The 25,719-nt window shown below is 50.0% G+C and overlaps 1 protein-coding gene across 2 annotated transcripts; it reads left to right on the top strand.

Annotated features, from left to right (window-relative positions):
- Nucleotides 1-1,340: 1,340 nt before the first annotated feature.
- On the top strand, nucleotides 1,341-24,083 carry Adgrg3 (adhesion G protein-coupled receptor G3). Of its 2 annotated transcripts, XM_060392171.1 has the most exons (13): nucleotides 1,341-1,735; nucleotides 5,893-6,040; nucleotides 13,458-13,593; nucleotides 14,981-15,127; nucleotides 15,815-15,949; nucleotides 16,444-16,483; nucleotides 16,627-16,718; nucleotides 16,846-16,958; nucleotides 19,127-19,407; nucleotides 19,561-19,654; nucleotides 19,971-20,245; nucleotides 21,723-21,767; nucleotides 22,847-24,083. In XM_060392171.1, exons 1-13 carry the CDS (start codon nucleotides 1,684-1,686, stop codon nucleotides 22,957-22,959), a joined length of 1,671 nt encoding a protein of 556 aa, XP_060248154.1. In that variant the 5' UTR covers nucleotides 1,341-1,683; the 3' UTR covers nucleotides 22,960-24,083. The 2 variants fall into 2 exon arrangements, with proteins under 2 accessions (XP_060248154.1, XP_021497260.1); XM_021641585.2 differs by lacking the exon at nucleotides 21,723-21,767 and having other exon boundaries at nucleotides 1,346-1,735.
- The last annotated feature ends 1,636 nt before the right edge of the window (nucleotides 24,084-25,719 follow it).

Raw genomic sequence — 25,719 nt, 5'->3', positions numbered from 1 at the left:
ATGATTTTGCTTCTAGACTGTTCCTCACATCTCTCCTCCCCCTGTGTGACACGGGTGAGGCATGTCTCCGGCGTCTGTCCCCTCAGGTTATGAGTCTTCGCCCCCGCCTGTGTTCAAGTGCTAAGATCTATAAAAAGCAGGGTGTGGGGCACCTGCGATCCCGGTACTTGGGATGCTGAGGCAGGAGGATTGAGAGTCCAAGACCAGCTGGACTGTAGAGTGAGACTGTCAAGGAAACTAGGGAGAGCAGGAGGGAGTGAGGGAGGGGGGAGGGTAGGAGGGAATCATTCCTCTGCCTCTGAAGTCTGAGATGAGCCCAGGTCTACAGTCATGCCCGACCCCCATCTCCCACTGCTCCAGGGAAAGCAGCTGGGAGAACTCTGGGGTCAACATGTCAGGGACCACCATCTCTCACTATCCTGCCCTCGCCTGAAGCTCTAGGAGGGAGGTTACAAACAGCCAGAGGAGGCTGGCTGGAGGAGGGGCAGGCCCAGCGGCTCCCATCTTCCTGTCAAAGGAAGCTTGAGGACACAGGAACTTCTGGATATTGACCTGGGACTCCAGCCCATATCCCCACCCACCTTCTACCGAACAGGAGTGACCCACACCCCCTCAGGTCCAAAGGGCCCAGCAGGAGACCATGTGGAAGGAAGGAGAGATAGAGGATAGCTATAGCTGGACAGCTCCCCTGAAAGACCCCAGAGTGGAACAGACAGGGGTCTAGTCACAGGGGTGCCTAGTGAGCTCTCCTATTCACCCAAGTGGCTGTGGAGAACCAAGAGCCTGGCCTTGTCCATGTGAGAGGGGCCAAGCAGCAAACAGCTCCTGCAGGGTCAGCAGGCCAGGCAGTGGCCTCCACAGATTATGTCTGTGAGGTCACCTCCCCCACCTCCACAGGGCTCACCCTTCCGTTCCAGTTTATTCTCCCAGTTTTCCAGCCTTGGGAGAGGCTCAAGGCTTGCAGCGTCAGCTCCTCTCTCCTCTCAGGGCCCAGTGGGTTGGGTTCACATCTGGCCTTGCCCGTATGCTTTCCATGTCATGGGTGTGCTCGGCTGCTTACAGGTCTCAGATCTGGACACTGGCAGTCAGCTTGCGTGTGACCCTGAGGCAACTGTCCACTGCTTGGCCCCTCTCACAGTCATGGGAAGGACTGCTGACATGAGATGCATGGAGTCGCTCTGTGAGCTGCATAATCAGTTAACCAGCACTAGCGTGTGATAGTAATCAATCAGATAATTCCCAAGATGGCCGCTGCTGGCCCAGGCAGGAAGAAGATGAATCAAGTACATGCGCGCACAGACATACCGAAATAGGAATGAGCCTCAGACACCCTTACTAGGGAAATGGGGAAGGTGTGACTCCAAGCCTTAGGGCTTCTCTGGGCAGAGACTCCTGTGGCTGATGGCCTCCAGCTCCTCAGTGTCCACCAGCAGGGTGGTGGGAGTTCAGCCCATTTCCATCTGTGGGTGGTCTCAGGGGCGCGTGAGACTTGGAGCCAGGAGCACCGCCCAGTTCCCTGCATTCACCTTTCACAACCCCACCGATGGCGCCATTCATTGGACAGGAAGAACAAGAGAGAGGCCACAGGAAACAGTGTCTACACGTTAGGCGGCAGGAAGAAGGTCAGTTGAGCAGAGCTTGGGACCGGGTGACCACGCAGCCACAGGACTCTGCTGACTACTGATGGCAGTAGCTGGGAGCCCGGGCCTCCTGTTCTTTCTACTTCTGGTTTCAGGTGAGCAAGTGTGGGTTCCTCTAGCCCTCCTGCTAAGCTTGGGAGACCCTGTGTTACAAAGGGCCCTGGGAAGCATGGGAAGAGATGCAGGGATTCAGACATGGCGGGAAAGTGAGGAGTTGCAGTGACCATCTCATCATGTCTTTTGGCCTTGTCCCATTGGGTCATCTCTCTGCTAATAAAGTCCATCATGCTGGGTCTCAGGCTCCCTTTGTCCCTCTACAGGGTGCTGTAGGTGGGGAGGAAAGAGAAATATCTACCCATGCTGCCTAGAGCCAGATTCTCAGACATGGTAGGCCAATCGAGCTATTCAGTTGGCCCCTGGGCTCCAGGTGACGGCATTGGGACCTCTCAAAGTCGAGTCTGGACTGGTAGGCAGCTGTTCTGCCCCTGTAGCCCATCCATCACAGGCTCCCCCGCCCATCAGTACTGATCACAGTGCCATCAGTGACAGGAGCTGGGACGCAGACCACTCTTGTCTCACGCAGTTCAGTTTAACACACCAACAAGGTTCTCAGTCCTGCCTCTTCCCCAGGACAGCCAGCTCCCACCCCTGGCTCCGTGGAGGGCTCTGTGTTCCTCTTGATTGCTGAGTGACAGCTCTGTGGAGTGTCGAGGCACTCGTGTCTCAGCACCCAGCCCCTCCTTGTTGGCTCCAACTTTAGCAAGTATCCTAGATGTCTACCTCTCTGAGCATCTGTCATTGTGGACATGTGACTGGCCACATGGATCAGCATCTCTTGGTTCAAAAAAGTCTCCTCTCCTTGGGGAAGTCAGTAGACAACAGAGTTAGGTGTCTGGCTCAAGAGTGGACCAGGTGTGGTGACACATGCACTTAGAAGGTAGAGGCAGAAGGAGCAGGAATCTCTGAATTCTGTCTCCACTACATGGGGAGTTTGAAGCCAGCCTGAGCTTTGAAGACTCTGGAGAGAAAGTGTCAGTGCTGTTTTCCTCATGGTCAGGGGACATCTGGGGCAGAGCAGGCAGTCCAGGCAACCCTGGACAGGCCAACAAGGATCCTCCCAGTGATGATACGGATCCAGTGGTGGCAGAGATGCTCAGGACTGGGTGATGTGCCAGTCATCTGAATGGCTTTAGATTAGACATTATATTCTGTCCTTTGTGATCATTGATGCATCGGTGCCATTTGTCCACTTACCCACTGGCTATTTACTCACTCAGGAGGTACAGGGTGCCCAAAAGGGGCACAAACGTGGTAGCTGCTTGCCTGGGGGAGGCTCTTGGCACTCTGAGCCTGAAGGGTAAGGATTGGGCTGTGCTCAGGTTGTGGCTGCAGAAGGGAAAGAGGCTGATGGTGAGTGTAGGAAGGGGACTGAAGAGAGAAGGATTGGGTTATAGGGGCAGTGGATTACCTTCTGGCCTCTGACCTCAGCTTGCCTTCACCTGCTTGCATTCCCAACTGTTGAACTCACATCGAGGCTTTCAAAGTCCTCAGAAAACAACCCCACAACACATGTTTAACAATCTTCCCACTGAGTGCAGCACGGGAAAGGGTGGGGAGGGAGAGAGGAGGGAGACATACTTGCTTTTGCAGCACTCCCCCGAATCTTGAGTTTGAGGTGCAGCCTGGGCTAAATCACAAGGACTCTTCTCTATACTTCTGTGTTGGGTGCTAAGAGCATCCCTTGGGTGCCCTGCTGGGGTTCACAGCAAGATGGAGGAAATCTGTGTTCTTACCCACCCTGAGGCCGCCCGTCCCCTTTTCTGATCCCTGTTCACGTTGCCCTCCTTGAGTCCTTCCTTCTCTCCACTCTTCCTCAGATTTCATGTGAATGAAAGTGTGAACTCTCCCAGAGACTGAGCCTAGCACTGGGCCTCAGTGCATCTTAAATAGCCCCCACAAAGAAGCCAAGAGTCTAAGTAAATTTAAACTTTGTCACATACAGACCCCACTTTTATAAAATATGCTCTAATACATTTTACCCTGTTTCACTCTTTGCTCTGCCATTCCTTTATCATGAATCTTATTTTCTGTCCTAATATTTGAAAGTGAACCAGCTTCCTTTAAATTGAAAGTAGCAATGTCCATGATAATGTTTTTTAAATAAAATACTGGCAAAAGGTATTTAAAAAGCAAATGCCCAACCCTCCTCTCCCCCAGGACTCCACATCTTAGCTCTGTCACAGCTCCTGGTGGACCAACCTGAAAGGAACAGACCATAATGAGAAGATCCTTCCCACACTCAAGAGTGCAAAGGACCCAACAGTTCCCAGAAAAAAGATGTGGGAATGGTCAGCAAACACACAGAAGGATGAGTAACTCTTTCTTAGATTAGAAGGAGATTGGCAGATACTTCTGGTGAAGTCTGGGCATTGGAAGCATGTGTGCAAATGCTGACTCTTGCCACCTTCAGCGGGAGTGTGTAATATGGGCCTTTTTTTCTGAAGGGAGCTTTGAGAAAGCCTCGCAGCATTTCTTTCTGATAGCAATGTTTATTTTTGGTGACAGGGTTTCCCACAAGGGTGAGCCCCACCCTTGCCTACAATGACTGCCTTGGATACTAAGGATGGACCCATTGTACATGCCAGACACATGCTCTTCTGAGCCACAAGCCAATCCCCACACACCTGGTGAAAATCTGATGCAGATTCCTATGACAGAAGCTGACAAACAGTGGAGGATAGAAACACACACACACACACACACACCAATTTTGCTTCAATTAAAACCATACTGTAGAAACTCCACAAGAAGAGCAATTGAACCAAAAAACCTGGGCACAGGGGTCTTTTCTGAGACTTATACTCCAACTCAAGACTATGCATGCAGATAACCTAGAACCCCTACACAGATGTAGCCCATGGCAGCTCAGTGTCCAAATGGGTTCCCTAGTAAGGGAGACAGGGACTGTCTCTGACGTGAACTCATGGGCTGGCTCTTTGATCACCTCCCCCTGAGGAGGGAGTAGCCTTACCAGGCCACAGAGGAAGACAATGCAGACAGTCCTGATGAGACCTCATAGGCTAGGGTCAGAGGGAAGGGGAGGAGGACCTACCCTATCAGTGGACTGGGGGAGGGGCAAAGGAGGAGAAGAGGGAGGGACGGTGGAGTTGGGAGGGGATCAGAGAGGGGGCTACAGCTGGGATACAAAGTGAATAAATTGTAATTAACAAAAAAATAAATTTATAACAAAGAAAAAAAAAACATACCAGAAACTGGGTGTGGTGGCACATGCCTTTAATTCCAGCACTCTGGGAGGCAGAGCCAGGCAGATTGCTGTAAGTTCAAGGCCAAGGCCAAGGCTGTCTACAAAGGGAGTCTAGGACAGCCAGGGCTATAAAGAGAAAACCCGGTCTCGAAAAACAAACAACAAACAAAACAAAACAAAAAATCACACTGTAGCCAGGTGTGGTGGCTCAGGCATTAAGTCCCAGCACTTGGGAAGCAGAGCGGGGGTGGATCGCTGTAAATTCGAGGCCAATCTGGTCTACTCAGTGAATTCCAGAACAGCCAGGTCTATATAGAGTAACTCAATTTCAATCAATTAATCAATCAATAAAATCACATTCTCCAAAACACCTAAGATGGACTGTGTGCCCAGGGATATTATCTCTTTTTATCATCTAAAACATACAGTGTGAAAAGCCGGAGCCTCGGAGCGTTGGAGTAATTTGCCTGAGGACAAACAGCTAAACGGTGACAGGAAGTTTCTTGCCTCCAATTCAGGGCTCTGCACTAGGTCTCTAGCTAGTCCTGGAGCAGCTCCCGACCGCCTGTTGACTGTTCCAGTCACTCTGCTGGGCAGCCTCAGCCTGCTGTGCAGCCTCTACCTGCTCCAGGCAAAGCTGGGAGGCCAAGGCAAAACAAGCCAGCATGCTTTAAGCGTTGTAGAATCGGCCACAGCTGCCCAGCCTGGAGGGTCTGATGAAGCTACGGCAGGAAGCCACGCAGGGTCTGTGGAAGCGGTGGTTGAAGAGTGGCAATACTTTTTGTTGTTTTTAATTGCGCACTACCATGCAAAGCTTTTGTCTAGGGCCTGGTGAAAACGCTTTTGTCTTTCCACTGAAAGGATTGGAGCGGGCGGAGCCTGCTAGCCGGAGGGTAGGTGCAGCTACCACCTCTCGCAGCCCGCTGCCCCTCCCCCGCCCGCCTGCCCCATCTCACTCTGCTCTCACCCCACCCCGCCCCCACTCAGGTGAGATGTTCACTGAAAGGCCCAGGAACGTCTGCCGGCACCACGGGAATCACGAGTATGACACCTTCGACTTGAATGACGTTGCTCAGTGTTTCACCAAGTGTGAGCAGTCGGAGGACGGATCCTGTGATGTGGGGAGCTTGGAGAGGTGAGGGGGCTGGAGTCTGGGCGGGATGGGAGGCGTGGCCTCCTGGGAAGCCGTAAGGTCACATTCCCCCAAGGCCCTAGAACAACAGTGCGGCTCTCTTCTTTACCCTTCCATATTCCGCCAGGCTTGGCCCTACCCTGGCTATCAGAGTCCCTACAGACTAGGACACTCGTTCTCAATTTGTGAGTCTCGACCCTTTTGAGGGTGAAATGACCCTTTCACAGGGGTCACCCAAGACCTTTGGAAAACACAAATTTTACATTCTAATTCATAACAGCAGCAAAATTACAGTAATAAAGGGGCCACAAGTAAGTTTTTGGTTTGGGGGGGCTCACTACAACATGAGGAACTGTACTGAAGGGTCTCAGCGTTGGGGAGGTTGAGAGCCATTGGACTGGGGATGCAGAGATTAATCAGCCTATCTCTGCCTGGGAGCAATGGAGAGATAAACTAGGGATGCACACAGTGATGACTCAGTGTGAGTGTGACATGAGTGTAACTGATCACACACAGAGTGTGATCAAAGAGTCAGCTTAGCACAGAAAAGGAAGTCTGCCAAGACCTCGTCCGGGTGGCAGCCTGGGAGAGGGCTTTGAGGAGCACAGAACACTTTTCCAGCGGACCTGTGCAATGCTGGGTGATACGGCTGCTTAGCTTCATAGCATTGGGAGAGGACCACAATGCTTTGAATTGTGAGAGTGCAAAGAGGTGCCGGGGACAGAGGTGCCAGTCTCAAGATGGGACAGGGAGAAGACAGAACTGAGAATATAAGCAAGGACTCAGATGTGAAGGGCCACATTAACTAGACCATTATGGGAAATGGGGAAATGGCATATCTGAAGTCAAAAAGGGTGTGGACAACTTCACATTCTAGACCTATTGCTTGGACTTCAGGGAAGGACCCAGTGGTGGGGACATATGTAGAGATGAGGGCAGGGAGGGCGTAATTCTGCAGGCACCATGAAGCTGCTCAAGAAAGATGGCTTGGGGAGGCCAGAGGTGGGTTTTGTGAGACCAAGAGGCTGGCAAGATGGGGCAGGAGAGGGGGAAGCCTCCAGGTGCTGTACCTGCTCTGCCTCTCCTTCTCTCCTCTGGCCTCTAGGTACAGGGACCCAAAACTCACCGGGGGTGTCACAGAAGTGCCCGGCTTACAGCCAGAACTCAGAAAGGAGGGATTGTTGAAGGGATAAATAGAAATGTTTGCTCGAGGCTGGCTATTAAGACAGTGTTCAGATTGAAGTTCTTTCAGTGGCCTGAAAATGCTCCCAGCCCCGCCTGCGGTTACTCTGGCAGCTTCTTAGCTGCTGCAAAGCCCAGGCACCTGTGTGTGGCTTTAGGGCCTGGGTAAGCACCATGGAGAAACCCGGAGCCTTGGGACTGAAGGGTCTAGTCCACTCCCACTCTATCCCTTCAGTTTGCCCTTTATCTTCATAACAACACCATCTTCGGTTCTGTGGTACTGTGGTCATGGGAAGCTGGGCCTCAATGGCAGATGTAGAACACAAGGGCCAGGCCTTGGAGAACATAAGCCAGGCCTGCTTCCTATTCCCTTCTGCTTCCTGTCCTTCTCCCTGACAAGCTGGATATGGACACATTATGCCTCTGCTGCCATGGACAGAGCTTCTCTGCCCACCATGCCCTTCCCATCATGGTGGACAGAACGCTTTACTGTGAACCAGCCTCTTCCTTTAAGCTGCTCCTGCTAGGTATCCTGTTATAGAGATAAGAAAAGTAACCCAAGATGGTGTTGTTATGAAGATAAAGGGCAAACTGAAGGGATGGAGTGGGAGCAGACCAGACCCTCTCTCTGTCTTTGTCTCTGTCTCTCTCCCCTTCGTCCACCCTCCCTCACTTTCTTGATAGTCCCGAGCCCAGGTTGGCCTAAAACTCACTATATAACCAAAGATAGCCTTGCCCTTCCGATCATATCTCCTGAGTGAGGGGGTTACCGGCGTGTGCTGCCACAGCTGATTTATGCAGTGCTGGATTCTGGCATGCTACATTTCATTTGGTTTTACATTTTAGTGCATTTTTTTCTTTCGGGGGATTGTGGGGAGTGCCAGGGTCTCGTATAGCCCAGGCTTCAACTTGTCTGTGCAGCTAAGGATGATCTGGAGCTCCCCTCTGCCTCCACCTCCTAAGTACGGGCGTCAGAGTGAGCACCACCACAGAGTCTTGGTACCCTGATGTGCGCACAATGTACTGTGCCCGATGCCCCATGTACTGTGTTCATTGTTAGAGCAGGGTTCAGTGTTAGGGTATTTACATGGTGTGTGAGGCCGGCACTGCAGTCACTCTCTCCTGCTTGTCTGCAACCCCCACTGCTGCTCCTGCTCCCCCACAGTGGGCTCTGGAAAGCCACCTCCTCTTTAGGGTTGCCTCTGGGCATTTTGTATGAAGAGAGCTCTTTTACACTGACCTTCCTTCCTTCCTTTAGCACGGCCAGGCTCATCCATATTCTATGGTATTTATTTTAGTTCGATTACCCCATGCAAATATATTACACTGTGTGGTCCATTTGCCAATTGATGGGCATTTGAATTGGTGCCAGTTCTTGATTAGTCTGAATACTGTTCCCATGAACATTTTAATTCAAGTCTTTCAGGCCATATGTTGCCGTTTGGTGGGGGATCTACGCCTGGGAACAGAATTGCTGGAATATACATTGAATATATGCTGAGCTCCATAAAAGACTGCCAAACTGTTTCCCAAAGTTGTGGTGCCATTTGCTTCCTGTCAGCAGAACCTCGGGTGTTTCTGGCCACTCTAGTGAAGAGATGCATCACTTGAAGTTCCCATTGGCATTTCATCGTGCTTAATGAACCTCAACATTGTTGTGTGTGCTCATTGGCCATTTGGAGGTTTTCTTTGGTAAAATGGTCATTTAACCCTCTGTCTCTGTCTCTCTTCCCCCCACCTTCCTTCCTTCCTCCCTCCTTCTTCTGGCTTCTTTGTCAGAATTTCCAGGAGGTCATTCTCTGGCAGAGGGTGGTCACCTCAATGTATCTGCATGTTCCATATGTGGGTTTGGGGCGGGGGCTCAGCCAAGTATCTTAACTTCTATCTGTCCTCATGGGGGGTGGTCATCAGGAGCAGCTTACTGTGAGGCAGATGTCTGCACTGAACCCATAGAAAGACTGCAGGAGGGGTGAGGGTGTGGAAATGGAGGGCTGTGATCTGGAGGTCAGCCTGGGCCTGTCTTACACAAGAGAGGAGGGGCGGCACCAAGGCAACATAAAATAATGAGGGTTCACCATACCCAGGAACCACCCTGGGGACTCTTCCTTAGAACTGTGAATTGGGCAGTTTTGCAAAAATGGGAAAGCTATTTAAGTAGGTAAAATAGGAACATATATAAACAGATATTCAGTTCATCATCTACCATTTTATGTGGCAACAAAAATCTTAATATGTCTACAATTTCTATTTTATTTGGTACCAATAAAAGCCAATGCTTCTCTGACACTCAAGGCAGGATAATCTGTGTTGCTCAGTGAATTCTGACAGCCTCATCTCTCTGTTTCTGGTCAATGGTTTTCTTATGCTGTCTCCACCCAAGAATACTTGCATATATTTGCATGGCTTACTTATCTGTTTTACAGTCTATTTTCTGTTGTCTCTATATAGCCCTTTCTCTTTGATAACTGTGGCTTTTCACAGTGGCAACAGCTGTGGTGTAGCTTAGTGGTAGAGTACTTGCCTAGGGTGCCTGAGATCCTGTGTTTTACACACACACATGCACACACACATACAGAGAGAGAGAGAGAGAGAAAGAAAGAGAGAGAGAGAGAGAGGAAGAAAAACAGAGAGACACACAGTGGGAATTTCCTTTTGTCTCCATATCTACTCCTTTCCACAGCCTCAGCCTGGATGTGTCTCCCTCTAGTCCCCTTGCTTCCTGTCACTACCTCAGCCTCCACCTATCCAGAGTTTCTTGGGAAGGTGAATAGTGAATAGAGGACTGGGGAGTAAAGTGCCTGGCACACAAGCACGAGGACCTGAGTTCTCATCTCCAGGAGCACATTAAAAGAAAAACAAAACTGAATTGAAGGTGCTGGGGAAATGGTTCAGCAGGCGAAGGCTCTTAACACAGTCTTGACAACCTGACTTCAATTTCCTAGAACCCACATTGAAGAATGAGACAACCAACCCCTGCAAGTGGTCCTCTGACCTCCAGACGCAAACTGTGGCATGCAATGCAATAAGGAAATAAATAAAGGTATTTAAAAAGATTTTAGGCAAGAGGCGGCCATGTGTGGCTGTGATCTAAGTGCTCAGAAAGCAGCAGTTTGGGCCCAGCGCAGTGAGAGGGGCCTAAGAGCCAGACCGGCCTAAGTTTCAGCACCACGGAGAGTGACACCAGCCAGCCTCCCCATAGAACAAATGACCAGTCTTTCTGTTCTGTTTGTCTCTAACCGTCTGCTCCCCAGGAAATCGATTCCCTTCTGGCTTATTTTTCTTTCTTAAAAAACAAACAAACAAAAGATTTATTTAAGCCAATCATAGTGGCGCATGCCTTTAATACCAGCACTTGGTATTAAATCTCTATGAATTTAAGGCTAGCCTGCTCTACATAGTGAGTTCCAGTCCAGCCAAGGCTACATAACAAGACCTATCTTAAAAAAACAAACACACAACAAAAACTCTATGGCTGGAGAGATGGCTCAGTGGTTAAGAGCACTGTCTGTTCTTCCAGAGGTTCTGAGTTCAATTCCCAGCAACCACATGGTAGCTCACAGCCATCTATAATGAGATCTGGTGCCCTCTTCTGGTGCACTGTGTTAAAATAAATTTTTAAAATGTTTTTTTTAAAGGTTTTATTTACTATTTATACAACATTCTGCCTGCGTACCAGATCTTACTATAGATGGTTATGAGCCACCATGTGGTTGCTGGTTGCTAGGAATTGAACTTAGGACCTTTGGAAGAACAGCCAGTGTTCTTAACCTCTGAGCCATCATCTCTCCAGCTTAAAATGTTTTTTTTAAGGCAATAAAAAGCCCTCTAAAAACTGCTTATTATTGCATCTCTGGCGTGGGTGGAGTCATGCATGTCACTGCACACTGTAGCGGTCAGTGGACAGCTTTAGCCAGTCAGTCTCTTTCCACCTTTATGTGGTTCCAGGAATCAAGCTTAGGTCATCAGGCTTTCTCAACATGTGCCTTTCCTAATTGAGGCATCTTGCTGGTCTGTGGCTCCATTTTCCTTTCTTTTTCTCTCTTATTTCCCTTCCTCTTTCTTTTGTGGCTAAACTTTCAAGTGCTGAATTTCTAGTATACAATTAGCACTCATTCACTGGTCATTAAAAAGATGCAAATCAAAGCACCAGGAGAGACCTCTTTGTACCCATGAGGATGGCCACAGTTAAAACACACACATGCTGGGTGCGGTGGCACACTCCTGCACTCCCAGCACTCAGGAGGCAGAGGCAGGGAGATTGCTCTGTGTAGCAAAGGCTACACAGAGAAACCCTGCTTCTCTCTCTCTCTCTCTCTCTCTCTCTCTCTCTCTCTCTCTCTGTCTTTCTCTCTCTTTTATCTTAGTACTTGGGAGGCAGAGGCAGGGAGATCTCTGAGTTCGAGGCCAGCCTGGTCTACAGAGTGAGATAGCCAGAGCCAGGACAGCCAGAGCTACATAGAGAAACCCTGTCTCAAAACAACAAAAAAATACAAAACAAAACCATTGTGTTGGCAAGGCTCTGGAGCTCCTGGGGCTGTCATACACTGCAGGTGTGAGCGTGAAATGGCGCAGCTGCTGTGAGAAGCTATACGGAGAATTACCATATGACCTAATGATTCTACTCATGTGTACATGCCAAAATAGTTTAAAATAAGACCATACATGCATTTGCACAGCACCCCTACTCACCATAGCTGAAAGTTGGGTGTTCTCGTTTGCTTTCCGTTGCTGTGATAAACACCACATCCCAGAGCAACTTATGGGGAGAAAGGGTTTATTTGGCTTCCAGGTCCACATCACTGAGGGGATTCCAGGACAGAAACTCAAGCAGGAACCTGGAGGCAGGAACTGAAGCAGACAGTTGGGAGGACATTCCTTACTGGCTTGCTCCCCATGACCCATTCAGCTTGCTTCTTATACAACCTATGATCACCTGCACATATAGTGGACCGAGTCCACATCAATCATTCATCAAGAAGATTCCCTGTAGACATGTCCACGGAACAGTGTGATGGAGTCAGTCTCCCAGTCCCTTTTCCCAGGTGACTAGTTTGTGCCGAGTTGACAAAAACTGTCCAGCATAGTGGGAAGTATTCAAATGCCCATCAGTGGGTGGATACGCAGAGCAGTATGTCCATCACAGGATGGGTGCCAAGACCCATGTGTCCATCAGTGGTGGGAACCCATATGTGCTTATCAGTGGAGCAGTGTATCTGTATGCCCACCAGTGGAAAGATGAACAGATCTATAAGCCCACCAGTGGATGGTGCATTTCAGAAGGACTGAAGCCACGATGCAGGCTTCAGCAAAGATGAGTGGGAAACAATGTGTTAAATGTGAGAAGCTAGACTTGAGGGTCACAGGGTCTGTGCTTCAATACACTGTAAGTTCAGAATAGGCAAAGTTTGGGCTGGATGCGGCTGGATTGGTAAAATCTTGTGCTCTATCTAGCAAGCGCAAAGCCCAACACTGGAAAAAAAATGGGCGTGGTTAGCACATGCCTGTAGTCCCTGCACTCCAGAGGAGGAGGAGGCACCTGTGGGATCAGGCTGTGGGGTTATCTTTGGCTGCGTAGTGAGTACAGGTCCAGCCTAGGCCACATGAGACCTTGTCTAAAGAAGAAGAGGGGGGATTTATAGAGGCACAACGCAAATTAGATTGATGGCTTCCAGGGGCTAGAGAAGGGGTTGTGAGCATGGGGTTTCCTTCCCTGGTGATGGGGCTGCTCTAAAGTAAACAGTTGGGGTGGCTTCAGAGCATTGTGAATGTGTTCAACACCGCTGAACACTCCTGTCTAAAATGGCTAATGCATGGACTGTATCTGATATTTTACTATTTTAAAAGATAAGCGTGGAATGGAGAGATGCCTCAGCATCTACAAGCACTCATTGCTCTTGTGAGGCCCCAGGTTTGGTTCCCAGCACTCACTTGGTGGTTCATGACCATCCTTAATGCCAATGCCATGAAATCTTTTCTGAACTCCAAGGACACCAGGCATGCACACACATATACACAGGCAAAACACTCATGCACACAAAATAAACATTTTAAAAGACAAACATTAAGACACCCAATCTTCAGCTGGACCCTTTCAGGGTCAGTTCCCAAGTTACTCCTCTTCTTCACATTATGAGCCCGTGGTCTCCGGGATTCTGGGATAGCTATCATCCCAAGAGCCCAATAAGTGGGTAGCTCAGTCCACAAGCTCCTCTTCCTCCAATCCCTTACCCCTTTGCAGATACTGGCTGAACTATGAGTCCTACCTGCTAGAGAATTCCGTGGAGACTGTGGACATGCCCTTTGTTAAGGCGTTGATCCAGAACATCAGTATGGACATCTCAGAAGACCTGCTGTTCTCTCTTATGCCCTCCCAGGTGATGAGCTTCCTGCTGGCTGGTTCAGACCTCTGTTGGTGCCTGTCAAAACTTGTCCTTCCCAAGACCTATTCAGCATAGCTCTGTCAGTGAATTGAATGGATGGAACCTGGTGGTGGATTAGCCAGGGTGCTGGGAGATCCCTGAACTGGTCCTCCTACCACTGCCTTTGATGTCCTCAGGAAGTCTCTTTCCTCCGTGGGGTGCTCATCTGGAAGATGAGTCTCTGTCTCGTCCAAGCCTAACACACCCATTAGCCTCTCTGAAGTCAAAGTAAGGACATGCTTGCCCCCAGAGAAATTGAATGGGAGAGCTCTACATTTACATTGGCTCTGACTCAAACCCCATTTCTGCCCTTACCAGCCATTTCCATCATGGGTACTTTACTTTTCTGATCCCCTGGTTCCTCACCTGTTCGTGATGAGAGTATTGCCTCCTTTCAAGAATATCTGAAGACAGGCAGGATGATCCATACTTGCCTCCCAACACGCTGGAGGCAGAGGCAGGAGGATTGCTCCTTAGCTCCAGGCCAGCACAGGCTTTATAGATAGCCTCTGTCTCAACAAACAAACAAACAAATAAAACCAACAAAATAAATCAAGCCATAAACATATTAGAAAGAGCATCTGCGTTAATATCCAAGGAAAGCTTAGCAAGTCCAGCTTCCTTGCAGGGAGGAAGTTGAGGATGGAGGTCCAGGCAGCTGGCTGAGTTGCTCATCATCCAACTTCCTCGGCCTTTTATGATGCTGTGCCTTCTGGATAGGGTATACATCTGGTCCAAGACATCACTCATGTGTCCTTTTGACAAGATCTGGACTGGGAAGGTGAACCTGGGGCCTCAGCCCCAACTCTTAGTTCCCATTTCCATGAACACAGATCCTTCTGAAGCAGGGAGCTAGTGGTTGCAAGCTGAAGCCCCAGGATACCCAGGAAGTCAGACACCAGACAAAGCATGCCTGGTGATTTCTGCATTCTAACCCTGCTTGGTTTCTAAAACACTTTACTGTTGGCCAGGACCGACTTCACATTCAAGATGAATATGAGTCCCTTGTCACCACACTGCTCTCCCCTCACTTCTTCCCAGGATACCCCTCACTGGCCCTCCCCACACTTAAAAGACAAGCATGGCTGTACCAACACAGACATACTCAGCTGAGTCCTGTGATGGGGAAACTGGGCCCCCACTGCTGATGCTTGTGCGAGGGCCCAGCCCATGAGGAGCAGAGCTGGACTGAGCCAGGTGCTCTGTCCCCGAGACCTAACCCTCAGATGCCGCACCTTCACCTGGCATGCTGCAGTTTTCCTCCCAGCTAGGATGGTAGCGGCACCTGAGTTGGGGCTAGAATCCTGAGGTAAGGTGGGAGCTGATGGGTCCATGGTTGCAGATCCCGAGGCAGGTGATGCAGGGTGAGGAACAGCCCGCTGACAGAGTCCGACTTCCCAAGAGCCTGTTTGGAGCCCTGCCTGGCAACAGGTCTGCAGTCCGGCTGGCCATAACTGTTCTGAATATTGGTGCAGGGAATGTCTTCAAGGTAAGAGGCCTTCTGGTAGCCCAGGGAACTAAAAAATTAGAAATGCCCAGTGGGACAGGGGCCACTGAGCTTGTCTCTAAGGCAGCCAGGCCATCCAAGAACCGTTCCTACTGGTGTGGGCTGGAGACTATTCTGTTACCCTGACATCAGCCCCTGTGGGCTGTATATGGATGCCAAGTGTGCTCCTGCATGCTTGTGTGTCCTTTCACCTGCACACACACACACACACACACACACACACACACACACACACACACATCCTTCTGTATTCTTGAGTGTTCAGATGTGATTGTCTCTACATGGGCTAACACACACTCCCTTGCCAGATGTGTGCTCCTGACCATCCACTTAAGCCTTAATGTATATACAGCCTTGGATCTGGAAGCTCTCATCACTCCACCTGGGAGTGGTCCCTGGCATTTGCCGCATTTCCTGGCTGATCTTAGCCTCAAGCTCGTCCAGTTCAAAGATGTAAGAGGCTGGCTTTTCAGCAAGGTGGTGTGGAGCCTAGAGCTGATATAGGGAGCAGCAGGAAAAAAAGGGTGCCTATGGCCCCTGGGTCCCTGATCCCTTGGTCTCAGACTTTTGACTCCATCCAGGGAATATCCTAGAATTCCCAAGACCCCTAGCTAGGTCAGGTTAGGTCAGCCCTTTCCACAGCTTAGCCTCCTGCCAACCCCCTCCCAGGGCCCCAAGCTCCTTCAGGACAATGGCAGCAGCGTGTTGAACAACCGAATGGTGGGCTTGAGTGTGGGCCAGATGCATGCCACCGGGCTGTCGGAGCCTGTGGAGATCACCTTCTCCCATGAGCATCAGCCACCCGTGAGTCCTCTGCCCGGTCCTGGCGGTTACTGAGGGGCACATGGTGCATGAGCTCTGAGAAGCCATGCATGGGACCTTGTACCCTTTACCCTTCTACATACACCCAGAATAAACCATAAGGGTCATGCACAGTCACGCCCAAAGACATCTGCCTGCCCTGTACATGTGAACACACTTGTCCCCGCTTTCTCCTACCCCCGTAAGCGTGTGAAGACTTGAAGAACCCTTCTGGATGCATGGTTTCCACAGCTACCAGGCACTGATCCTGAAGGCATGTGTGCAGAGCCAGGCAACATATCCTATCGTTGTGTCTCCCATGTGCACAGCAACGGTCTAGGGAGCACCAATCGATGCAGTCAGTGCCCCACCTCACCGTGTCGCCCACAGAGGCCTTCCTCTTAAGGCACACGCAGACCCCTCATGACACCCTGTCTTCTCTTCTTTCCCCCCTTTCCCTCCTCTGTCCTCTCCTGACTCACACTCTCTGTTTTCAGAATATGATCCGCACCTGCGTATTCTGGGATGTTGCTAAAGGTAGGTCTGGAAGACCTTCTTCCTAGAATGGGAAAAGAGGAAGCTACAGGCTTCCATAGGGCTGAGGGTGAGGGCAGGGCCAGGCTCTCCCTTCCCCTTTCTCCCTTGCCCTTCCTCTGCCCTTTCCTTTCCATGGCCCACAGGAGACTGGGATTCCCAAGGCTGCTCCACAGAGCTCGGGGATGAGAGGACCGTCTGCCGCTGTGACCACTTGACTTTCTTCGCCTTGCTGCTGGTAACCTCCTGTGCCATCCTGATCCCAATGGTCCAGCCTCTGTCCCTGGGAGAGGCTGCCTGGCTGGCTGGGGTTTGGGAGATATGTGGGTCTCAGTGATGTGATCCAGACTCGGGGTCATCTACAGAGGCCGATCTTGGACCTGGCCACGGTGCAGACTCTCACGCGCATCTCCCAGGCAGGCTGTGGAGTCTCCATGATCTTCCTGGCCTTCACCATGGTTCTCTATGTTACCTTCAGGTGAGTGGCCACCATCCCCTCTCCCTCCTGCCCTCAGGAAGGTATAGGAAAGGAATAAAGTATCTGTCCTGTGGCTTCGTGCTGTCTTCTCTGGTCCTTCGTCTGCCCACTAACAAGGTAGGACTAGGGGCTTAGGTTGAAAGTGTCAGAAACTCAACTCAGATTGGCCAGCACAGGGCGTGAGTGTTTCATAGAACTAGAAAACTCACAGCTAGTGGCCTCCAGCCAGGGCTAGAACTAGGGGCTCTTTACTTTTCACAGCTTGCTCTCTCCTTTGTCCGAATGCTAATTTCACCTTGTTGTCTCAAGTGCTTCAGGCTCAGGCCCCAGCTCCTTAGATATTCAAGCAAAAATGAAGCTCCAGAATTGAAGTCTTTAAGAAGAAACATTTCAAAATAATTATAGACTAACTGGAAATTGCAAAAATAGCACAGACAGTCTGTGGTTCCTTCCTGGAACTCCCCCAAGTATCATGTCATATGTAACTGTAGAGTGGCATCAAAGCCAGGAAGTTGGCAGCGGTAGAGCATGGCTAAGTAGTCTCAAGACCCCTTCAGTTCCACTGCTTTGGATAGCATCTGTGTACTTGTGTGTCTCCGTGAGCCTGTGTGAATGTGTGGTTGTGTGTGTGTGTGTGTGTGTGTGTACAAGGACGAATGTGTGTGCCCACATCCACACAAGACTGGAGACATGATTTGCAAGGCCCTGTCTAAATGAAACTTCAGAGGACTCCTAGTTGCAACAGTGGGTCCCTGTGGGCACAGGACTTTAGGAGTCACACTTCTGGGGTGCTGGATGCTCTATGTGTGTGCATGTTTATCTCATGAGTACTCAGTTGTTTTTTATCACAGGCCATTGGGCCACTATGGTAGTGGCACAGGGTAGAACAAATGGCCAAGCCATTTGGCTACTCTTGGATTTAAGTGACAAGGGACTAGCCACCACCTCCCTAGTTCCTTGTGGCTAAATGTGGGAAAGGGTGCCCCTTCAGGGACGCATGAGCTTCTCCAACAAGGCACAGGCATAGGACAGATGCAAGGAACAGGGAGCATTGTCACCTGGGAGCCAGGCTGTGGCCCAGAAACCCTCATACCTGCTGACTGGAAGGAGGCCAGGGGAACAGCCTCTGCTTCTTGCTTGCCAAGCCTCTGCCTATCTCAAGCCCCTTGAACCCGAGCTCGCCGGAACCCACCTGGAGCATTGTTTGGGCTTCCCATCTTTCCAGTCCAGGGGTCCCGACTGCCCTTTTCATGTGACTCTGTGCTTCAATCACCAAGCATCCCTGGGCTTCAGTCCCTGGGAGTTGCACCCATGCCATCCCTCACCTCTCCCACTCCACCAAATGCTGGTGTAGAACATAGTCCCCAGCCCTGTCCCCATCCTCAGTGAGCTGAGCGTACCTTGCCAGCTGGCTGTGCTGCTTGAGCCGAGCTTAAAGTGCTAGAGGAAACTGCCAGCAGCTCCCAGTGTGGGAGCCTGGCAGCTCAGGGAGACCTTGCCTCTTCTCTCTACCACAGAAAACTCCGGGCTCTGTCTTTTGAGTGAGGGCCCTTCTGGACTTCATTTGCTGGGAGGTCAGGGTTTAGGGAAGCCTCACAGAGAAGCAGGGAACACTGGGTTGAGAATCTGTGGGGGGACCCTGAGCAAGTCTCTGGCCCTCCCTGAGCTCCTCTCACTGTTACATTCTAGGCCTCATACATTTGCCCACACGCATATCCACTCACTGAACTAACATATCCCGAGCCCTCCTGCCCACTGGGCAAGACTCTGAGGCCCAGCATGGGTAGACTCCCCATGGCAAGGGTTGGCAGAGAATTCCGCTGTGCTGCTGAGAGATACCTGCAAAGCCAAGCCTGAAAGGCACGAGAAAACAGAACTCCCTCAGGGTCTCAAGTTACACAGTTTAGCTAAAGAATCTGTCGAACTGAGGCTGGCAGGACCCGGCACCCCCAGAGCCCAGAGAGCCATTAAAGGGTTTGTGAATTTGAACCTGAGAACTTGCACAGTGACTCCTGGCAAAGGTGGAAACTGAATGGTCAGGCAGGAGCTGCCCATGAGGATGATAGCGGCTAGCTGTGGCCTGGAATGAGGGCAGGGAGAGAGGCCAGCCTAGGAACCCCATGCAGGCTGTGGCTCCTTGGAGCTGCTCACTGGCCTTTCTCTTCTAGGTTCTCTCTGCAGAGGTTCAAGTCTGAAGATGCCCCTAAGATCCACATGGCCTTGAGCGTCAGCCTGTTTCTCCTCAATCTTACCTTCTTGATCAATATGGGGAGTGGCACTCGAGGAACCCCGGCTTCCTGCTGGGTCCGAGCTGCCATATTCCACTACTTTCTGCTCTGTGTCTTCACCTGGATGGGCCTGGAGGCCTTCCATCTTTACCTGCTGGCCATCAGGGTCTTCAATACCTACTTTGGACACTATTTCCTGAAGCTGAGCCTGTTGGGCTGGGGTAGGCACGGGCTGGAGGGATAGAAGGGAGACCAGAGGGCTCAAGGGGAAGAGGCCAGGGAAGCCTCAAAGCTTGAGTGACGGGTGGCTGGAGGGACTGGAGGCCTCCACCAAAGAGACACTGGCAGTGCCTGCTTCTTCCCCTTGTCCCCAGGCCTGCCTGTTCTTATGGTTATTGGTGCTGGGAGTAGCAACAGTTACGGCATTTATACCATCCGCAACCAGGAGAACCGCACCTCTCTGGAGCTGTGAGTGGGGCTGAGGGGGGCAGAGGGTATGGAGGCCTTCGGCATCAGTGGAGGGAAAGAGAGGAAGAGGTCTTGGGGAGAGAACAGTAATGTCAAGGCTGGGAGGACAGTCAGACCTGGCTGGCTGGTGGTACAGAAGGTAAATGAAAGTCTGGAGTCAAAAGGTGAAATAAGGGAGGAAGCCTAGGAAAAGCCAAAGGCGGTGGGGTGGGGTGGGGGCATCTCCTTGGTCAGTAAGGATCAACCAGGGAAGATTCCCAGGGCTCAATGGTCAGGGCTTTCCTTCCCAGCCCCAGTGGCTATCTACCTCCTCCAGGTGCTGGTTCCAGAAAGAGCTTGCCCTTTATGCTACTGTCCATGGCTACTTCCTGGTCACCTTCCTCTTCGGTGCTGTGGTGCTGGCTCTGGTAGCCTGGAAGATCTTCACTCTTTCCAGTGTCACAGCGGGCAAAGGACCAGGGCAGACCTGGAAGTCGGTCCTCACAGTGCTGGGCCTCTCGAGCCTGGTGGGCATGACCTGGGGGCTGGCCGTTCTAGCACCCCTGGGCTTGTCCACCGTCTACATCTTCACCCTCTTAAACTCTCTGCAAGGTGAGGCTCCGGGGAGGCCACAGGCTGTCTCATTGGCACTAGGGCCCACTGCGGGGGTGGGGGGGGCAGGGAGGGCACTCTACAGGGTTTCACAGAATCTCAAGTCAAAGGTGCTAATTTTAGATATTCAAGACTCTTGGGGTGGCTGGTGTCATAGAGGTCAAGATCAGGAAAAGCCATGTATTTCAAAGCAGATTGTCCCTACCTTTTGCTCTGGAGCTGAGCGTTATCTCCCATCTAACTTCTAAGTCAGGGAAGTCCTTGTTCCTCCCTCATCCCATGGTTCATGACTGATAATTGCATGTGCGGGATCCAGGAGGTCTTCAATACACTGGGCCTATTACCAGAGTCCTAAGCCAGAAGCTCCAGAGGTCCTCAGTAGAGCACACATAGCCACTTGCCCCAGTCAGCCAGTATGTGAAAAAACAGCAGTGAAATAGAAGAGGAGTATGTTGAGAATTGCTATCCTGGAGGAATGGAAGAAACAGCATCCTTCGCCCTGACTTCACGATGATGCCAGCCTTGGGGTTATACAGGAGGGGACAAAAGTCAAGGCAAGCAGCATAGACAGGCAGGACCTTGTTAACCATTATCTTAGGATGATTACTTAGGATCTGTCTGCAATAAGAAAGTGACTCCCACCTTCGTCAAAACATGTTCATTTCTTAGACCTACTGTTCCTGAAATCTAGGGAGGCTACAGGAGAGGAAGACGCAGAGAAAAGAACAGGTCAGAAAGGCAAGATGGGATGTGTTAGGTCTTCACACGTAGGGCAGTGACCGGGGACCACCAGCACCACTCCCGTGCTAGGAAGCAGGACCCTTCGAAAGCTGCTGGTTAATAATCTACTGATTATATCAGCCTTGCGGGGGTGGGGGATCACTATTTTAATCAAATACTCCTTAAATGCTTATTTAGCATGTCTGTGTGCAGAGTTGAAGCCAATCTGAACTAGTTTAAGGTAGCAAAGGGCAGACATGCCAAACTTTCACCCTGCTTTTAGTTACACATTGCCATCTGCTGGCCCAGGCGAGGACCTATGCTTTTGGCAAAGTGGCCTCTAGTCTGTTACAGACACTGTACTGATTGCAGTAGAAATCAAACAGCACAGATAATCTCACATGAAGGTCCTAGCTCTAGGTTTTATGTAAGTATGTATTTGGGGTGTGTGCAAAGATCATTAAACTAGAAAGGGACCATAGAAAGGAAAAAGAGGTTTAAAGAGAGAAGGTGGAAAGAAAGGAATGGATACATAGGACATGAAAATGGATAAGGGACTCCGGGGAGTGGAAGGGTACGAGATGGCAGAGGGGTGGAGACAGAAGGGTGGAGAAGGAGATCAACCAGAACAAACTAGGTAAGAAAATGCTGCAGTGAGTACCTGGAGAGGTGGCGGAGAGCACGGGCTTCTCTCGCGGGGGACCCAGATTTGGTTCACAGTGGCCACATGGCGGCTCACAGCCATCTGTAACTCCAGTTCCAGGTGATCCAGTGCCCTCTTCTGGTTCCCTGTCGCACACAGGTAGGCACACATGTAGTGTACTTACGTGCAGGTTAAAACTCGTACACACAAAATAAACAAATCTTTTTTTCTTAAAAGAAAATGCTACAGCAAAACCTTCTACTTTGTATGTTAATTAAAAAAAAAAACAAATAATAGGCTAGAGTGATGGCTCAGTGGTTAAGAGCACCTGCTGCTCTCACAGAGATCCTAGGTTCAGTTCCCATTACCCACTAGGGTAGTTCACAATATCTGTAATTCCAGTTCCAGTGAATCCAATATCCTCTGCTGGCTTCTGAAGATATCAGGTGTGTGTGAGTGTGTGTGTGTGTGTGTGTGTGTGTGTGTGTGTGTGTGTGTGTGCGTGCACAGGCCTAACATATATACTCACACATACAAAAGAAATAAATCTTTAAAAACAATACACACACACACACACACACACAGAGGATTGCTTTAGGGCCAACTGAGATGGACTCCAGGAAAAATGATCACGAGTACACATTTGAAAATTCCCAGAGGTTTAGAATTTGGGGAGAGAGGCATCTTGAACTGAGAACTGACATCATTATCCTTGCCTGGGCTACATTAATATTAAAGCCTGCATGTCTCCCTCTGATGAGTCAAAGTTATTCAGTATTCCTCTTTCTCCCATGCACAACGACGCCCTTGGTACCTTTTAACTTCCCGATAGTGTTATTGTTGTATAGTGTTTTCATTATAAATTCCCTTTAAACACACAAAGTCAATTCTGTACTTACTCTACTTTTCTAAACTCCTCTGCCCCTTCCCTTCTCATCTGGTGGACAAGGATGTTCTAGTAATTCTTTACAGGAGGATGGTAAAGGGAGCCTGATGCGGTAGTAGCGTTGGTTTTATATATCTGAAAATACTTTTGTTTTTGCTCTTCCTTGTAAGACAGATTTTTGTGCACTTTACTTCAAGGCTGTTGTTTGTGATCACTAAGGTGTTTTATTTGGCTTTCAGGACTAGGTTTTATTTTTGCATAACGTTTTCACTAAGTGCTTGAACATTTACAGTGGAGCCCCTTCTGTGTCCCAGCCTGTCCCAGGCTCACGGAAACCCTCTCTTCAATACAGGACTCTTCATCTTCTCCTGGTTCATCATCCTCTACTTTCCAACTCAGAGCACCACAGCCTCCTCCTCTGGCACTGCCCGCCTGGACCAGGCCCCCTCGGTGTCCCAGGAGTAGTCGTGTAGGTGGCTCTCACTTCTGGCTGGTCTGTGTGACCTTGAACAGCTCCCTACTTCCTTCTGGGCTCCATTGCCTTCTCTGTGCAGGGTGTCTAAGGAAGGAGAGGATGGGGAGCAGGCTGGGGCCATGTGGCTTCAATGTTCCCATTCAGGAGGCTGGAGAGACAGCTTGAAGACGACACTGGTTCAGTTCCTAGCACCCACTTGGCATCTCATAACTGTCCAGAACTCTAGTTCCAAGAGATCTGACACTCTCCTGGCCTGCAAGGGCACCAGGTCTGAAGGTGTTGCATGTACATATGTGCAGGCAAAACACTCATACACATAAAGTAGAAATTTTAAAAATATATTTTAAAAGCTCCATTCAGATGTGTTCATGGGGCCAAAAAGCCACAAATACAGATTTGCAGGAATCTGAAGTCCATGTAAGCCTTAGAGTCCGGCCAGCACAGTATCATCTTTACCCCTGCTGCTATGGAGACAGATCTGTATAGCTAAGCAGCTATTTTCAGCCTTGACCACCTCTCATTTCACCAGGAATCTTAGTCAAAGAGGGCAGACTTGGTGAAGCCCCTTAAAGAAACTCATCTTTCCCCCTCTTCCCCTGTCACTCTCCTGAGGAGCACTCAGAGGTTGCCTGTCCCTCTGAGGGACACTCAGGAAGCCATTGTTTCATGTGTGCTAGGGGAGGCGAGGACAGGAGGTTTGTTCAGGGCTATGATAATCTCATATCTACTCTACCGCCATCTTTGCCGTCCAGTTGGGGCTCATCCTTATTGCAATTACTGCATCATCGACCTGTTGAGGTCCTTCTAGGTGCCCAGGACACTTTCAGACCATACCACTCAGGGTGAGTTTCCAGGACTCCCTCCGTCCTCACCTCTTGCCCCACTTGACTGCCAGGTGTTTGGTCTGACTGCTGTCATTGTGGGGACAGAAGTAGAGGCCCAGAGCTGCTCCATCTACATTAGCGTATGTGGCCAGTGTCTGTACTCTCATGAACAGGGACCTGGACAGCCTTACCAACCATTTCAACACAACCTGAGCATTGGGCCTGGTCATGTCAGTTATTGGCTTAGTAACTGTCACATGGATTTCAATAAACAAATAATTGTTGGCTGAGCGAATGGATGTACTTGTTTGCATTAACATGATAGGGCCCCCAAAGAAGGAGATGCCTCAGGGAGGACTAAGGATAAGCTTGTTTTCCAGTGGCTCAGCTTTCATTCCTCAACCACAGGCAGACCACTCTCTTCTGTAATTTCAGCAGCCTTGCTGCAGACGTGGGCCAACACTGCCACCTACAGCCTGAGGAGTTGTCTTACCCTTACTTTGTGGGGAAAAAAAAAGGCATTTCAGTAGTCAGTGTGAAGCATTTTGTTAAGAGTTGGGGAGAATGGAAAGGGAGGAAGGGAGGGACAAAGGTGGGAGGGACAAAGGCTGGAGGGAGGGAGAGGGATGGAGGGAGAGAGAGAAGAAAGGGGAATGGAGAAAGGGAGTGAGGGGAGGAAGGAGGCATGGAGGGAGGGAGGAAAGAAGGGAAGGAGGAATGGAGAGGGGATCAGAGATGGAAGGAGAGGGAAAGTGGGAGGGAAGAAAAGGGAGAGGGGGAGGGAAAGGAAGGAAGAGGGGAAGGGAGGGAGGGAGGGGAGAGAGAAAGAGAGAGAAAGAAGGGAAGGGACAGGACACACCTGAGCACAGGAGTGTGTCTCCTCAAGTGAGGCTCCCGCGCCAGGGACCTAGCAGCTGCTATCAATACTTGTGTGATTTGAGTGGCTCCAAGTTACAACTTAGGCAGTTGGTAAGTAACGTTCTTTTCTTTTCTTCTTCCTTTTGGACAAATGAGATTATATAGTTTCTTCAGGGATTCCATGTAGGACTACTATCTGGTCAGATAAAACCATGGGCCTCGGGGCTGCACAAGGGGGTTAAAATGCATCTGTTACTGTAAATGGGGTTCCTAGAAAGTGATAGATTTCCAGCTGGGGAAGGAAAACCATCATCTATGCTTGGGCCTGGAGTGCAGTTCGTTGTTGTGTTAGTGTTCTTATTTGAAATGCCTCTGTAAAAAGAATAACTGTGGGGGGTAGCCCTCACAACAAATGCTCATTGAGCTGGAATGCTAGGCTCTCAGCTGTCAAGAGTCTTCAATCAGACTCGAGGGTGAGGGCTCCTTTCCTTCCCATGTTCCCTTAATTACCCTCTTTCTCCAGCCGCAAAGAGAAGCAAAAAGAAGAAAAATTAGTAGCGAGAGCCAGATGTGGTGGGTTACACCTGTAATCCCAGAACTCAGGTGGCACAAGTTCAAGGCTAGTTTAGGACAGATAGTGAGACTTTGCTTCAAAAAATAAGAATAATTATAATAGAGGTGTGAAGCTAATCTTGATTGTCAACTTGATTGCATCTATAATCAATTAAAATCAACCTGTAAGGGATTTTGTAGGTCAGATTTTTTTTAAAGCAGGAAGATCCACCCTTAAGTGAGCCACACCTTCTGGAAGCATCCCAGATAAAAGGACAAGAAAGAAAGAAACTTTGCTTTTTGCCTGCTTGCCCTTACTCCCACTGATAAGCCCATCTATGCTGCTGCTGCTGCTACATTCCTTGGCTGATACTAGAACCAGCTTCTTTGGGAATCCAATGTAGACTAAAGACCAGTAGCTCTCCAGGCCTTCATCCTCAGATTGGGACTGCTAAAACATCCAGGAATTTCCAGATTCTTGGGCTTTCTAGTGTAAGACAGCCATTTTTTTTTTTT

Source organism: Meriones unguiculatus, chromosome 10, assembly GCF_030254825.1.
Source record: "Meriones unguiculatus strain TT.TT164.6M chromosome 10, Bangor_MerUng_6.1, whole genome shotgun sequence".
Taxonomy (NCBI): Eukaryota; Metazoa; Chordata; class Mammalia; order Rodentia; family Muridae; genus Meriones; species Meriones unguiculatus.
This window is presented reverse-complemented; position numbering and strand designations above follow the sequence as displayed.

Bases quoted from the DNA above. Each gene is read 5' to 3' on its own strand.
- Adgrg3 (XM_060392171.1), top strand. From the start codon at position 1,684: ATGGCAGTAGCTGGGAGCCCGGGCCTCCTGTTCTTTCTACTTCTGGTT. The intron at 6,041-13,457 runs GTGAGGGGGCTG...ACCCCTTTGCAG, and splicing joins GATGTGGGGAGCTTGGAGAG to ATACTGGCTGAACTATGAGT. The intron at 19,655-19,970 runs GTGAGTGGGGCT...TACCTCCTCCAG, and splicing joins AACCGCACCTCTCTGGAGCT to GTGCTGGTTCCAGAAAGAGC.